At 34.2% G+C, this 16,900-nt stretch overlaps 1 protein-coding gene across 1 annotated transcript; it reads right to left on the bottom strand.

Moving 5' to 3' along the window:
* Positions 1–378: 378 nt before the first annotated feature.
* Positions 379–8,056, bottom strand: LOC114174997 (protochlorophyllide-dependent translocon component 52, chloroplastic). Its single transcript, XM_028059746.1, has 7 exons — positions 7,381–8,056; positions 6,720–6,907; positions 6,438–6,523; positions 6,185–6,348; positions 5,694–5,882; positions 4,785–4,972; positions 379–901 (listed from the first exon to the last, which is right to left on the bottom strand). The coding sequence occupies exons 1-7, from the start codon at positions 7,894–7,896 to the stop codon at positions 646–648; spliced, it is 1,587 nt and encodes a 528-aa protein (XP_027915547.1). The 5' UTR covers positions 7,897–8,056; the 3' UTR covers positions 379–645.
* Between the last annotated feature and the right edge of the window lie 8,844 nt (positions 8,057–16,900).

Genomic DNA, 16,900 nt, shown 5'->3' with positions numbered 1-16,900 from the left:
GATGTATCTTGTTTTTAATTACTTTTTTAATGAATCAAAATGATTAAAGATTTTTCATCCGATTAAATATATAAACATTTCGTCGCCCTACTTTATTCCGAGAAGAAACACTGCAATATTCATTGTTACCAATCTCCCAGTTTTAAATTACTTGCTATTTAAGGAATATCTTGATATATTCATTTATTATTATAACTATAACAAAAATCACCATTTTACTAAAATTTTCCTACCTGAATTGTCACCGAGTAATAAGAATTGTATGAGGAATTAATTATTTCTGATTTTGCAAGCAAAGGGGGCGAGGCGACTAATATTGTAATAATTCACAGTTAAAGGGGGAAAACATTATTGCTGAAAAACAAATAAAACAAGAGATTATGAAGCTTCTTCCATAATCCTATGATGAGAAGACAAAGGATAAATAATGGGAGATCTGTTTCAGTTTGAAACTTGAACATCTCTTCATTACATTCTTAGTTTTCTTTGTATTTTTGGAAGCAACCCAACACAACATAATACTTTTCACACCGATCAGTTCCGTTTTTGGCACTTGAGAAAATTTGGGTTTATTCTTGTGGAGCTTTCGTATGGTATGGATATATACAAATATATATGTGGTTGAAGAACAATGGAAAACACATTTCAGCGGAATGCATGGTCGTAATCATGATAACGGAAGTTTTTGTATATGAAGTGAGCCAACCAGCGAGACAATGCAAAGGATAGTACTGCTAACACAACCAATGAGTTTCTTGTTGCCACTGACATTGTACCTTGCTTCATGGTTGCCACAATCCCAACTGAAGCAACAGATATGATCTGCAGCATTACTTCAACCACATTCAGGCTCTTGTATGCAGAATTGCAGCTCTTGCAGTTCACAACATGGGACCAGTACCTGTTCAAATTAAATTGTAGCCAACAATGTTAGTGGCAAGAAATTTTCAAGGCCAAAATGAAAACCAAAAAGCTTTCCCTTCAATCCAATGAAGGATCAAGCTGCTTTTCCAATCACAGCAAGCTCAAATGACACAAAATGTTGGACCATTTCCATCATTTGGGAATGAGTTACATGTTGAAAAGTCAACTTGTTCGTGGAGTTCCTCTTTCTTATATTATTTTCATTGATGATTTAACTAGAATGTGTTGGATTTATTTTCTTAAACACAAATCAAAAGCGGCTGCAACATTTTAGAAGTTCAAAGCTCACGTTGACAATAGGAGCTACTCAAGTTCAAATTTTGAGGTCAAATAATGTTGTACGAGTACGTGGCTAATCAATTTGAGCAATTCTTTGATGAAGCAGTGATGGAACATCAACTAACAGCTCGTTAGACTTCTCAAGAAAATGGAGCGAGTGAAAGCAAAAATGGATGAATTGTGGAGAAGCCTAGTTGTATGCTTTATCAAGAGGAATCACCAAAGGTGTGGGTTGAAGCTGCAAATACAACTTTATTCATTCAAAATAGGCTTCCTACTTGAAATTCGAGAATCAAACTCCTTTTGAGGCCTGGTCTAGTTTTAAACTTTCTTTTAATTTTTTATTGTGGTTGCTTGTGCTACTCACATATATGTATGTATCTTAAGTGTGATAAATTTGACAGAAGGGCTGAACCTGCAGATTGGATATTATAAGCCTCAAACCGTAAAAAGTGCTTATTTTCAATGATTTGCATTTCATGGAAGATGAAAGCTAATGCTGGAGTGACTCAAAGAAGAATCAAAGTCTTGCAATTGAGTTTGAAGAAACGGTTAGCACTTTGTTAGACAACAACTCTATAATCTTGTGAACAAACTTTATTCACCTCTTGTGTTGTTGTTATTCATACAATACATTATATTTATAGACCCACATTTCCTCACCATTGTACTCTCAACAGCTATAAACGGCTAACTTATTAACTACTTAGACTCCAACGGCTAGTGCATTAACCACTCACAACAGCTAGTTTCTTACAACGGCTAGTTACCCATAGTGGTTAATACATTTAAGTTTATTAAAAACCCAACAAAACTCCCTTGTAAACTTAAATGTTTCTTTTATTCTCCATCTTTGTTCCTTTATTCTTCATCACGGCTTCCAACGTGCAATAACTCTTCCCACATTGTGCTTGTCCCTTTCATGAATAGTTAAGTTCTTCGCTTTTTCATGATTGACTTCCCTTTCACTTTATCTATGGTTGACCTGTACTTCGCTTTTCCTGTGGCTAACTTGTTCTCTGCTCTCTCAGTTTTTGCATCCTTACTGGCAAACTTGTTTTTCTCTTTGGCCGACTTGTTACTCATTGGGTTCTTTGTCTTTGTGGCCGACTTGTCGTCAACTGAGTTCTTATCAATAGGCCGACTTCCTTTTGAATGATCAGACCACACCCACGTATTATTGTGCTCAATCTCCTCATCCATTTCAAGTCGCCACTTCTCATCTTGCACCTCCAGTGCAACTCTCAGATCCTTCTCAACTTGTAACTGTTCTTGCAAACTTGAATTCTCCATGCTACTTGGTCTTCTTGCCGAGTTCACCACTTGCTTATGCTCAGCTCCCGAGCTACACGCCATCATCAACAATGTCGCTTCTTCTTCAACATCTTTTGTGAGGTTGATCGTCTCTTCCTTTCTACTTTCAGATCTATAATCTTTGGCAAAATGTCCGGACTTACCACAACTGAAACACTTGCTTGAGTAACAGTCCTTTGCATAATGACCATACTTGCCACACTTGAAACACTCAACATTTGAGTTGCTTGATTGACCTCCTCTCCATGGACCTCATCCTCTTCCGTGCCAATTTTGTTGACTAGATTGTTCTTTCTCTTCTTGTCCTTGGCTTCTACCACCAAGACCGCTTCTTATACCTCCTCGATATCGTCCTCTACCTTGAGTGTTCTGAGCTTTCTCATCTTTAATTGACATCTTCGTTTGGAGTAATTGATCAAGTGGCTCCCACTTCTTCTTCTTTCGTTGTTTGTGTGCTTCAAGAGATCCTGCAAGCTCTTCAACCGTGAGCTTTGATAGGTCCTTGGACTCCTCAATCGCACACACCACATTCTCGAAGTTGTTTGTCAATGACCTCAAGATCTTCTCCACAACTCGGCTAGCGGGTAACGTCTCTCCATTTCTAGCAAGTTGGTTCGCCACGGTTTCAACTCGAGTAATGTACTCGGCTACTCCTTCGGTCTCTTTCATCCTCATGCTCTCTAATTCGCCTCTAAGTGTTTGAAGTCGCACCTGCTTCACTCGGTCATCTCCCTTATATGCCTTCTCCAAAATATCCCACGCTTCTTTTAAAGATTTGGCACTTGCAATCTTCTCAAAGCCAGACTCGTCCACAGCTTGGTACAGGATGTACAAAGCTGCCTTGTCTTTCACACGTGCGTCTTTCAGCACTTTCAACTGGGCATTTGACCAACCTGTAGTGTTGGTGGGTTCATCGAAACCATCTTCAACCACCTCCCAATTTTCTTGGGATCCAAAAAGGGCCTTCATTTTGAGACTCCAATTGTCATAGTTGACAACCTTTGTCAACTTGGGCAGGGAAATACTATTTGTAAGACTGGCCATCTCACTTTCTTTTTTTCTCAAACACTTAGCTCTTTTTTTTCAAGCACTCAAGCTCTCTAGCTCTCTCTCTTTTCCACTCAAACACTCAAGCTAACTGGCTCTGATACCACTTTGTTAGCACTTTGTTAGACAACAACTCTATAATCTTGTGAACAAACTTTATTCACCTCTTGTGTTGTTGTTATTCATACAATACATTATATTTATAGACCCACATTTCCTCACCATTGTACTCTCAACAGCTATAAACGGCTATAAACGGCTAACTTATTAACTACCTAGACTCCAACGGCTAGTGCATTAACCACTCACAACGGCTAGTTTCTTACGACGGCTAGTTACCCATAGTGGTTAATACATTTAAGTTTATTAAAAACCCAACAGAAACAATAAATGATTCGCATTTTGTGGCACAAGGTTACTTTTTGATATCTACCTAAGGAGAAATACAACAATGTGCAACATAGCTATGGGTGAACCAGCCAGTCTGGAAGAAGCTGTTATGAAGGAGAAATAGCTGCAATGAAGGAGGAGCTGTCCATGATTTACAGAAATCAGACATGGGAGCTGGTTTCAAGATCACAAGATAGATATGCCATTGGGTTGAAATGGGTGTTTAGAACAAAGTTCAATTGTGGCTTTATAAACAGGAACAAAGCAAGATTCGTGGTGAAATGCTACTCTTAAACATTTGGAACCGACTACTATATGCACGTCTAATCCGCCTTTAAGGCTTTTTACAAAAAGAGATTTATGTTGAGCAACCAGAAAGTTGTGTGATCAAAGGTAAAAAAGACAAGTTGTACTTGCTAAGAAAAAGCTTTATATGAAGCCCCAAGGGTGTGGTACAACATAATTATTGATCATCTGCAGCTATTGATTGGGTTTTCAAACAAGCCTATCTAATATATCAGTTTCCCCAAAAAAAACAAACTTTCATCTTACGTTTCTTCTTTGCTACTTCTTTGTTACATTTCTTTATCTCTAAAAAACTAACAGATCTATAACAAGTTTACCCTTTTAAAGCTGTCAACTTGTAAATAATTCCATACATAGAAGGACTAATCTGTATAGACTTTTTCATGGACCAAAGCAACAGAAGTTGCCACATCCAGTGACCAAAAGGTATACGTGTACCAACTCTTCCCTTAAAACATATTGAAGGAAGAAGCAAATCTATTTGAAATATAGCAAATTGAAACCTCCATGTTCAAGTGCAATACCTGTCCATAAGCTGTTCTCTAGGAGGTGTTGAAGGAAGAGCTCCACTGTATTTTCCTCTCCATTCAAGTTGACCACCTGCATATTTCTTTAACCACTTTCTGAAACCAATAACAAGGGCATCTGACTTTGTAGGAACAAAACAGGCTTTTTGCCAATTGTTTGGACCAATATCCCTTATTTTATGTTCCTATCAGAAGAATTTAAGAACCAAATATAAGGAGTCAAACTAAAGTGGACATAAATTTCAGCAGACCGAAAATTTGTGATAGTTACTGAAATCTGTGAGATCAATCTGTCAAAGTTAAAGAAACTAACATAAACAATCAATTAAAAATATTGAGAAAAGAGATTTTAAACATTAATAACCTGTGCACAAATTCAATGATAAAGTCAAGATGTCTGCTACCAAACATTTGTATTCAAAATATCATCTACGAATACTTTGATCAAATTTTTTGTTGCAAATGGCCACGTATGCTAATAAACACAGACGCAAGCTAAATAAACTAATCAATTGAAAAAGTTATAGTTACTGAATTTTGGATTGCTAATATGTAATAGTAACTACTAATATGTTTCTTTTATTATTTTCATGGGCAAAAGAGGAGATGTAAACCATAGGATTCGTGTAGGATGATTGAAATGGAAGAGTACCTCGAGTGTTACCAATGATAAGAAAAAGTACTACTCAAACTTCAAGGAAATTTATGTGTATAAATAAGATTTCCAACAAAAAATTGTTTAGTTCATGTATCGAATACTAACTTGTGAAATAAGTTGTTGCAGCTCTTTGTTATTACTTTGTTTAGTATAATATAACTTGTAATAATTTGAGGAGGAAAAAACAGAGACTAATGGAACTGATTAGTCAACTGGATAAATGGTTTATACATTATAATAGAAATTACCTCAACATGGAGGAGATATAAATCTGAATCTAGAATCAGGTTTTGTCCCACATGAAATATCCATCGTGGTACAATTTTGTCCATCCACTTTCCAAAGTTTCTTGGGAAGCACCATATTAATCTACTTTTACCAGGACTAACCGGAATACAGATAAAGATTAAAGCCATTTTCTTCTGAGCTAATGGTTTCTGCATAAAGTTTAACACACATCATGCAACAAATAAAGAAACTGCATATTTATTGTTTTTGATCTAAAGATAGCATCTACTCAACATGTTAGTGACGGGTTTATTTTTAGAGGGTGTATTCATTAGAGAGAGATTATATATGTGTGACATAAGTCCAACTCACATAAAGAACTGGTATCATTTTTAATCCAAAACCTTAAGACAATGAGTTTATAAGTCTTTTTTCTTATACGATTTTAACTTTGTCATTTTCTACCCAATTTGAGATTTAGACTCACACTTGAATTATTCCTAACAGTTACCTTTGTTTCACCAGATGAGGAAGGTTGATCTGGAGTATATGCATAAAAAATGCATGGTGGAATAAATCTGCTTTTGGTCAAACCCTGATCTGCTATAAAACCATTGATATCTAACTTTTCAACATGCAATTCAAGTGGCTTGCCCCCTTCTCTATCAGCTTTCACTGTCAATAAGCTCTACATATGTAAGTGTCATATATATAGTAAATAGAAATTTACTCAAAGTGAAGAAAGATACATCTTACAAGCCTACCTTTTGGTTCTCCAGTACGCATTAGTCCATAGTGTGCATATGGAACATGTGCAGGATCCATTAGATTTTCTATCAGTATTTCATACCTGGAATTGCATAATCATTTTGTAAGAAAGATACACAAAGAAGGAAATATGGTTGTACTATGATGCACGAATACAAAACCTCCATTACGACACATATCTATGCCGATTAGCAATCCCAAGGAAAAAAAAAATAGAAGTGGTTCATGTAAAAGAAAGTGAGATACATATCTACAATACAGGAAAGATCATATCATACCCGTAAGGAATGTCTCTGTTTCCCATTAATTTAGTATAAGATGGATCATCTATTTCTGGTATGTATGGAGGCCTTTTTCTTGTAATAATATCTTCATATTGAGGATCAGTATTGGGCCAGAACCACAAGATATCATTCTGCACCGAACTTGGGTAACAAGCTACACATGCTTTTTTGGACGTATGAATCTGCACAATTTGTCACCAAATTTAGTGACTATCAAATTGTCCCATCTGCAACTATATTTAGATAGCATATAGAGAGCAAAGAATAAACGAAACTTCTAAACTTGGGGTGTAAATGTTACTCACTTTTAATTTATAGGGTTATTAAAAACAAAGTACAAGTCTACTGAAACATAACATCAGATCAACATAACTCACAAGGCACTACTCATGTTCCAAGAATCAACATAATATGGTCACACCATCAATGTTGTATACGTTTCAAAACATGAAATTGTGACAAACTAAAATTAACGCCAGGAAATGAGTAAATGGTGCGTGCAAATCAGAATCTCTTGATTGCAAAAGGGGCTGAAAAGTAAGCATTTTGTAGTATGTTCTGGATACGAAGGAAAGGAAACATAAAAATGCACTGAATTTAGAAGTAATAGTAGAACAACATTCATGAACTAGAATTAATGATGAAGAGCAATTACCGGAGGGCCATCAGAGGGTGCCTGAGGAATGAACTTGCATTCTCCTTTGCCATTGAAACACCAGCCATGGTATACACACTGCAACCTTCCCCATTGATCAATCCTTCCCTCAGACAAGGGGGCTAATCGGTGAGGACAAGCATCATCTTGAACCTGCCAAGCACCCTCATTCCTATCCCACCACACAACCACATCAATTCCTAACACCCTCTTCCCATGAGGTTTCCTCTTGTCCAAGTCACAAATTGGCATCAAAGGGTACCACTGAGAGTACCAATCAATTTTTTCTGATTGCCCTTCAAATTCTGACTCAGCCTCAGGCTGGTTACTTGATTCTGTCAATGGAGGGGGCGACAAGGCAGTGAAAAGCTTGGATTTTGAAATGCCCCAAGAAACCAAAGAAATAGGTGAATTCACATGGTTTCTCAAGAATATGGATTTCCTAAATGGGGTTGGTATTTCTGGTGCTGTTGGGATGTGAAGTGTGCCAACAGAAAAAGCACACACAGCTTCCATGTTCCTTCCTGCAAACAAGGAACAAGAGTACAAGAAGAGACGAAAGTAGCAGAGTAATAAACAATGGACACCCCAAATTATGTACTGCAATTCAAAACTAGAGGCTCGTGTTTAATGTTCATTTTTATGTGATAATGAAATTTTAGGGTCGTTCCAATTAGAATTCCATTTGTTGCCATGTTGGCTTTTCAGTGAACTTTGAATTAAGCACCTTATCCCCTTGTGGCATTTGATGAAAGATCACAAAGCCACGTGGATGATGAAGAGCTTTGAATGGACAAGAACAAATGAAGAACAAAAATCACTCACCTGCATGGTTAAAACGTAAGATTCATCTGTGTAACTTTCAAAGGTGTCTGTTATTAGTTACAATTAGTTGCCATTTAAGTTAACATAATGTCTTAATCGTATTTATTTACTAATTAATTAATTTAAAAACACTTTCTATTTTTAAAATAAAATATTTTAAATGAATAAAATTCTAAGTAAGTGAAAAATAATTTGAAGGAGAAAAAAAATATGATACTTTGTTACAATCACTATACTAAAAGTAAAATTTTGCATGACTTAATTGAACAGTATTTTTTATTTTATAACTTTTGAAGGTTATTTTAGACTTTTACTAATTTAATTCAACCAAGTAAATTTATCTAAAGTGACCAAATATTTGAATGAATTCATTACTTATTATTTCTTTATCGAGTACATCCTTCTAAAATTAATGTAATTGTATATTTAAAGCTTGAATTTAATATTTTTTGTTAAACTCAAACAATTTTGTGTCCATTAACTTATATTGCATTATGCATATTACGATTACTAAATAATAATGTTATATTCAACATTAAACTGCAAAACAGCTTTTGAGTTATAAAATGCACTAAATCTGGGTGACATTTCATATTCAAAATTATTTTAAAAACCATGGAAGGATTATTTCCATTTCAAATTTTTTTAGGAGTTTTGAAAATATGAGAAATATAAAAAAAATATTTTATAAAGAAATTTTTATTTTTATTTTATTCATATAATATTATATATATAACATCTATTTGAATATTAGTTATAAAATTGAAATATTTTTTAAAAATTAATTTAATTAAAAATATATTAAGTAAATATTTTCAGCATTATTTTATTTGATGTAAGTTTAATTATGTTTTTGGTCTCATTTTTGTAGCAAAATATCGGTTTGGTCCCTCTATCTTTACTTATCTCAATTTGATCCTTGTTTTAGGAGATTTGATGCAATCAAGCCATTTCCATTAGTGGAAGGAAATATGTCACATGTCGTTATTACACTTTTTGATAGTGAAAACTATGATCTATGGGGGATAATGATGCAAACATATCTAGAGGGACTAGATCTATGAGAAGTCGTGGAGAAAGATGATATTCCCTTGCCTGAAAATCTCACAGTGGATCAAATCAAAGCGTATAAAGACAAAAAAATGAGAAAGGCAAAGTCAAATTCATACTTGTTCGCAAGTGTTTCACAAATGATTATGACCAGGATCATGACTCTAAAGTCTCCCAAAGAAATTTGGGAATACTTGAAAGCAGGATATGAAGGGAACGAGAATATTCGAGGCATGAACGTTGTGAAATTGATAAAGAAGTTCGAGATGCAAAGGATGAAAAAGTCAGAGACAATTAAAGAATACTCAAACAAATTATTGGGTATTGCTAACAAAATAAAATTGTTGGAAAAGGAGTTTCCATATTCCAGACTTGTTGAGAAAATTATGGTGACAGTGTCGGAAATATATGAGGCATCTATTGCTTCCTTAGAAAACATAAAAGATTTGTCTACAATTACCTTGACAGAGGTGATACATGTCTTGCAAGCACAAGAACAACGAAGATTGATGAGAGAAGATCATGACACGGTTGAAGGTAATTTAAATTACACTGAAGAGAATGCTCTCATAGTAAAAAACAATAGAAGGAGTAAATACAACCACATTCAGGTTTTCCATCTTGTCCCTATTGCAAGAAAAAAGGTCATCAACCCAACTAGTGTTGGTGGAGGCCAAATGTCAAATGTCACAAATGCAGTCAATTGGGACATGTGGAAAATGTATACAAATTGTGAAGGATAAAGTAGAGGAGGAACTACTCCTTACAACATCATGTGTCATAACCAACAAATCTACAAAAGATTGGATTATAGATAGTGGTTCTACAAACCACATGACTCATGATAAATAACTTTTTCAAGGAACTCAATAAATCAAATATTTTCAAGGTAAGAATTGGGAATGGAGAACAACTTGTTGTGAAAGGTACAAGAATTGTTTCAATTAAAACTCATTCAGGTATAAAATTAAGTTTTTTATATCTTATATGTTCTTGAAATTACTCAAAATCTGTTAACCTGAGATTACTCAAAATCTGTTAAGTATTACTCAAATGTTAGACAAAGGTTATAAAATCTCCTTTGAAAATAAAGTTTGTGTGATCAAAAATTCTAAGAACATAAAAATATTCAAAGTCCACATGAAAGACAAAATAAAGAGAGTATAAAAGAATGATCAAAATCAAAAGAAGATGAATATCTCTTAAAAGTGGTCCAAGTGAAGAAAGTAAATGAAAGTCCACATTCTAATATTCATCAAAGGTCCAATGTCACTACCATGAAATCCATAATTGAGAAATAAGATGTTGGGAAATAGAGGATCTTTCAAAAGGGAATAAGAGTCTAGAAACATGATCTTTGCATTTATGGCAGCAGTTTTGAACCAATCAATGATGCGTTGCAGGTCTATTTTAGAGACCATGTTTTGATTCCTAATACCATCTAAGTTCATCCGTAATTGTGCGGTAAGCTTTGGTGTTTCAATTTTGATTTGGCCATTATTTCACAATCAGTTTTGATTTGGTCTTTAATTTTTTACCGTTGTTCACCATTTGCAAGGTCCTTTCACATCTATAAATAGATGTCTTTTGCCTCCTCCAAGACACACCAATTGAGCTTTCATTCTCCTTTCCTATATCTTTTGTTTTCTTAGTTCTTCCTTCCTCTTATTATTATAGGTCTAATTACTTACTCGTTTTAGAGTACCTTGTTAGTTATGAGATTCTCGAAAGATCCGAGAAGTTCCTGTTGTATCCTGGGGGACTTGTGCAACGCACTGCGGATAAGTCCTTAAGGACAGTGATTTTACACACCTCAGAAAGTACCTTTTTTTGTGATTTGTTAGATATTTACAACAATCTTAAGGACTTATGGCTGACAACAACAACAACTCTACTACTCTAGAGAATCAAAATATTTTCGGAACTCATACCATCTTTGCAAAACCATTTTCGGATGTATCAAAAATTGAGGTATTCTCTGGGCAGAATTTTCGATGCTAACAAGAATGTGTGTCGTCTACTCTTTTAGACATGTATGGAGTAGCTATGACTCTCTCAACTTCAAAACTTGACGAATACAATGCCAAACAAGCGGAAGATTGGGCTCATGCAAACAAGGTATGTCGACACACCTTACTTAGTGCCTTGTCTAATGATATGTTCGATGTGTATTGCTCATATAAGGAAGCAAAAGAAATTTGGGATTCATTGATTCTCAAATATACTGCCGAAGACGTTGCCCGACAAAGATTCATCATAGGGAATTACTACCACTGGGAGATGATCGAAGATAAAGACATTAAGATTCAAATCAACAAATATCACAAACTACTTGAAGATATCAAAGCAGAAAACATACTTCTGCTTGATGAGTTTGTTTTAGAACTTCTGATCGAGAAATTGTCGTTGTCCTGCACTAACTATAAACAACAACTGAAACACAGACACAAGCAAATGACATTTCAAGAGCTCATTACATACATCATAATTGAAGATACCAACAGGAAGGAGTGTGCTACTACAAAGGCCAAAGCACTATCTGCAACGACAAACGTGGTAGAAGACAAACCTGCTTCAAAAAGGTACAAGAACAAACTTGATCACGAAAGGAAAAATAACTTTTGAAATTTATGTTCTAATGGATCTAACCCCGTTTTTAAGAAAAAGGGTAATTGCTTCGTGTGTGGGAAGTCAGGCCATCATGCAGCTCAGTGCAGGCGTAGAGCAAGAAACGACAATCCTCCTAGGGTAAATATAGCCCAAGGGGAAGATACTATAGTTGCGGTCGTTTCTCAAGTAAATTTGATGACCAATGTGAGCAAGCGGGTGGTAGACTTTGGTGCTACTAGGCATATTTGTGCAAACAAGAGTGCTTTTACCTTCTACACTAGTGTATGGGATGGAGAAGAACATGTTTATCTTGGTGATTGCAGGACAACTCTAGTCCTAGGAAAAGGAAAGGTTCTTCTAAAACTCACATCTGGGAAGACTCTAGCCTTGAGTGATGTGCTACATGTGCCCTCTATCAGAGTTAATCTAATTTATGTATCACTATTGGGAAAAGTGGTGGTTAAAGTGTCATTTGAATCTGATAAGGTCTTTGTAATGACAAAAAATAATGTTTTTGTGGGGAAGGGATATTGTGATCAAGGTCTCTTTGTACTCAATATTTCAGAAATTATAAATGAATCATGTTCTTCTGCTTATATCTTTGACTCATATGATATGTGGCATGCTAGATTAGGACATGTGAATTCATCATATGTTATGAAATTGCAACGACTAAGATTAATTAATATGAATGATAAGCAAAGTGGTAAATGTGATGTATGTGTAGAATCCAAAATAACTAAGAAAACATGTTATCATGTAGAATGTTAAATTGAATTGTTAGGGTTAATTCATACTGATTTAGCTGATTTAAAACAAACCATGTCAAGAGGTGGTAAAAATTATTTTGTAACCTTTACAGATGATTATTCTAGATACACTAAACTGTACTTAATCAAACGTAAGGATGAAGCCTTTGATGTGTTTTTAACTTATAAAATAAAAGTGGGAAATCAATTGAGTAAGAAAATTAAGAGGATTAAATCAGATAGAGGTGGTGAATATGTTTTATTTAATGACTTTTGTGTGAAAGAAGGTATTATCCATGAAGTAACCCCACCATATTCACCCGAGTCTAATGGAGTAGCTGAGAGGAAAAATAGAACTCTTAAGGAAATGATGAATGCCATGCTTATTAGTTCTAGTGCATCTGATAACCTTTGGGGAGAAGCCCTTCTTATTACATGCTTTTTACAAAATAGGATACCTCATAAGAAAACGGGTAAACTCCCTATTAGTTATGGAGAGGGTATCAACCTAATCTTAAATATCTAAGAGTGTTGGGGTGTCTAGCTAAAGTAATGTTACCCGATCCTAAGAAAAGAAAAATAGGCTCAAAAACCTCTGATTGTATGTTCTCGGGTTATGCTGAACATAATGTTGCCTATAGGTTTCTTGTTCTTAAAAGTGATGTGATTGAACATAATATTATTGTGGAGATAAAAAATGTTGAGTTTTTTGAACATATATTTCCTTTAAAGGTTAGTGATACAGTTGAACAACCTATAGATAATAATTGTGATGCCATGTGTGAGGGTTTGAGAAGAAGTAAAAGATAGATGAACGAAACTTCTTTTGGAGATGACTTTTATATCTATCTAGTTGAAAATGATCCAACAAGTTTTTTTTAGAGGCTACTAGTGCTCCTGATGCAAAACAGTGGGATAAGGCTCTTAGGACTGAAATTGAATCAATTGAGAAAAATAATACTTAGACCTTAGTAGATTTGCCTAAAGGAGCAAAACCCATTGGTTGTAAGTAGATCTTTAAGAAAAAATATCACCATGATGGATCCATAGATAAATATAAGGCAAAATTAGTAGATAAAGGTTTTACTCAGAAACCCAACATAGATTACTTTGATACCTTTGCCCCTGTGACTATGATTTCCTCTATTCGTTTTTTGTTAGCACTAGCAGCTACCCATAAGCTAGTGATACATTAAGATTGTTTTTCTGAATGATGAATTAAAGGAGGAAACCTGAAGGGTGTGTTGTCCCTGGTCAAGAAAATAAAGTGTGCAAACTTTTTAAATCTTTGTATGGATTAAAACAAGCACCAAAATAGTGGCATTAAAAGTTAGATATTGTCTTACTTTGTCATGGTTTTTCATCTAATGATGCTGATAAATGTGTGTACTCTAAATCTGAAAATGGCGAATGTGTCATTAAATGTTTGTATGTGGATGACATGTTAATTTTTGGTACATGCATTGATATAGTCTCTAGAACTAAATTGTTTCTATGATCTAAGTTTGAAATGAAAGACATGGGTGAAGTCAATGTGATTTTAGGTGTTAGAGTCATAAGGAAGGGATATAATATATTACTAATACATTGAAAAACTTCTTAGGAAGTTTGGATATTATGACTTTAAACCAGTGAGTACCCCTTAGGGAGATAGTATATTACTATCCCTGTTTCTCAACCTCAGTATGTCCAGATAATTGGGAGCTTACTATACTTAATGAGCTTTTCAAGACCTGATATTGCTTATGCAGTAGGTAGATTGAGTAGACACACTCAATGTCCTAATCAAGAGCATTAGGATGCACTTGGAAGGCTTATGAGATACTTAAGAGGTTTAATGGATTATGCCATTGAATATAGTATTTCCCGCTGTACTAGAAGGGTACAATGATGCTAACTGGATCTCTGATTCAGATGAAACAAAATTCACTAGTGGTTATGTATTCACACTTGAGGGTGGTGTGATTACATGTAGATCAGCTAGGCAAACAATTATTGCAAGATCAACAATGGAATCTGTAACACCCCAATTTGGTCTTACATAATTTGAGTTTGTTGCTCTCGAAATGGACGGTAGTGAGGCTGAGTGGTTGAAAAACTTCTTAGCAAACATTCCTTTAGGAATGAAACCAACCCCATTTGTATCTATACATTGTGATTGCCAATCAGCAATAACTATAGCTAAAAACAAAAACTATAATGGAAAGAATAAACATATACAATTGAGACATAATCTGGTTAAGCAGCTGCTAAAGAGTGGAACTATTTTCATTGATTATGTGAAGTCAAAACGGAATCTAGCAGACCCTTTGTCAAAATCCTTGGGAAGGAATATGATTTTAGAAACGTCGAGGAGAATGGAACTCAAGCCACTTGCAAACAAACAAGTGATGGTAATCCAACTTTTGTGATTAGAGATCCCATGAATAAGGTTCATATGGGTAAAAACAAGTCACTTGTTAGTTTTGATAACACTAAATTGATTTTAAATCAATTATGTCCATTCCTATGGTGTGCGTGAAAGTGTTAGAGGTTGCATTATTGAGAGGTTAAACTTTGTAAATTAAAATTCGATGTGGTGTAAGAATTTTTTAGTTTAAACAAAGTTTTAATGATTTTCATATCCCTTATGGGTGGTGTATGATTTGCAGCATACACTTGATGAAATCACCTATATGAGTGTCAAGTGGGGCCGCTTGTATGAGATCTTGGCATGATCTCTAGAGCACTCATGAATATCGGGCACACACATGGCGTAATAAGCGCAACAAGCATTAACAAGAAGGATTGTGGGGTGTATTGTGATTGATAAACCACTAACACATATCAAGTGTCTTTGGTCCATATAGCTTACTATACCAACTACATTGTGTGTTAAGTTTATCTGTCTAGGACTGGTTCATATAGCTTGTTATACCAGCTTTGATGCTTTACATCTTAGTTTAGACCCAAGATTTTGTTTTTCTTCTATATCCCCCCTTTTGTAATATGTGGGGGATTATTGGAAAATAGAGGATATTTCGAAAGGGAAGAAAAGTCTAGAAACAAGATCTTTACATTTATGGCAGCAGTTTTGAACCAATCAATGATGCGTTGCAAGTCTATTTTAGAGACCATGTTTTGATTCCTAATACCATCTAGGTTCATCCGTAATTGTGCTGCAAGCCTTGGTGCTTCAGTTTTGATTTGGCCATTATTTCACAATCAATTTTGATTTGGTCTTTAATTTTTTTACCGTTGTTCACCATTTGCAAGGTCCTCTCACATTTATAAATAGATGTCTTTTGCCTCCTCCAAGACAGACTAATTAAGCTTTCATTCTCCTCTCCTATATCTTTTGTTCTCTTAGTTCTTCCTTCCTCTTATTATTCTGGGTCTAATTCCTTACTCGTTTTAGAGTACCTTGCTAGTTCTAAGATCCTCAGAAGATCCGAGAAGTTCTTGTGAAACTTGCGTAACACACCACGGATAAGTCCTTAAGGACAATAATTTTACACGCATCAAGAAATACCCTTTTGTTTGTGATTTGTCAGATATTTACAACAGAAGATGATGTTGAGAGATGAAAACAAAATACAAATAAGAATATCAAAGTGAAGAAATATGTGATCGTATGGAAGAAGGAGAAAAACAATAATTACAAGCACAAACAAAATGAAGAAAATCAATCACTAAAAGATGGAGAATCAAATATGAAAATATAAATTTAAATAAAGATATTAAACAAAGAGAAAAGTTTAAAATATTACTTAATATATATATTTTATTTAAATTAATTTCTAGAAAATAGTTCAATTTTAAAAATATCTTTTAGTAATAGTAATTAGTTATTATTTTAGATTAAATATAAAATATCGTAAATATTTTATATTTAATATTATATTATATTTGACTATATATACAGAATATATCAATTAAATACAAAAATATATGTTCTCGTAATAATATATCACATATTTTTCTTATATATTTCATAACTCCAAAAATTCTAAAAATCTCGACACAAATCATCGTGTAGCATTTCTTATAAATCTAATCTTTCTTTTTAGTTTGCATTCAGGATAAATTTTCACCAAAGAGTGCAATGATGATATGTGATAAATTTTATTCTATTCTAATAATGAGTAGTTTATTTTTGAAATTTTTAGAAGTTTTGAAAATATAAAAAATATGAAAAATATGTTTTAACATCGACTTATTAATTTCTTTTATATATATATATATATATATAAATAAATAGATATAACATGATATCAAATATTTAAATATGCAATTTGTATTTTTAA

This window comes from Vigna unguiculata, chromosome 3 (genome assembly GCF_004118075.2).
Source record: "Vigna unguiculata cultivar IT97K-499-35 chromosome 3, ASM411807v1, whole genome shotgun sequence".
NCBI classification, from domain to species: domain Eukaryota; kingdom Viridiplantae; phylum Streptophyta; class Magnoliopsida; order Fabales; family Fabaceae; genus Vigna; species Vigna unguiculata.
Note: the sequence above shows the minus strand (reverse complement) of the source record. Positions and strands in the feature narration are given on the sequence as shown.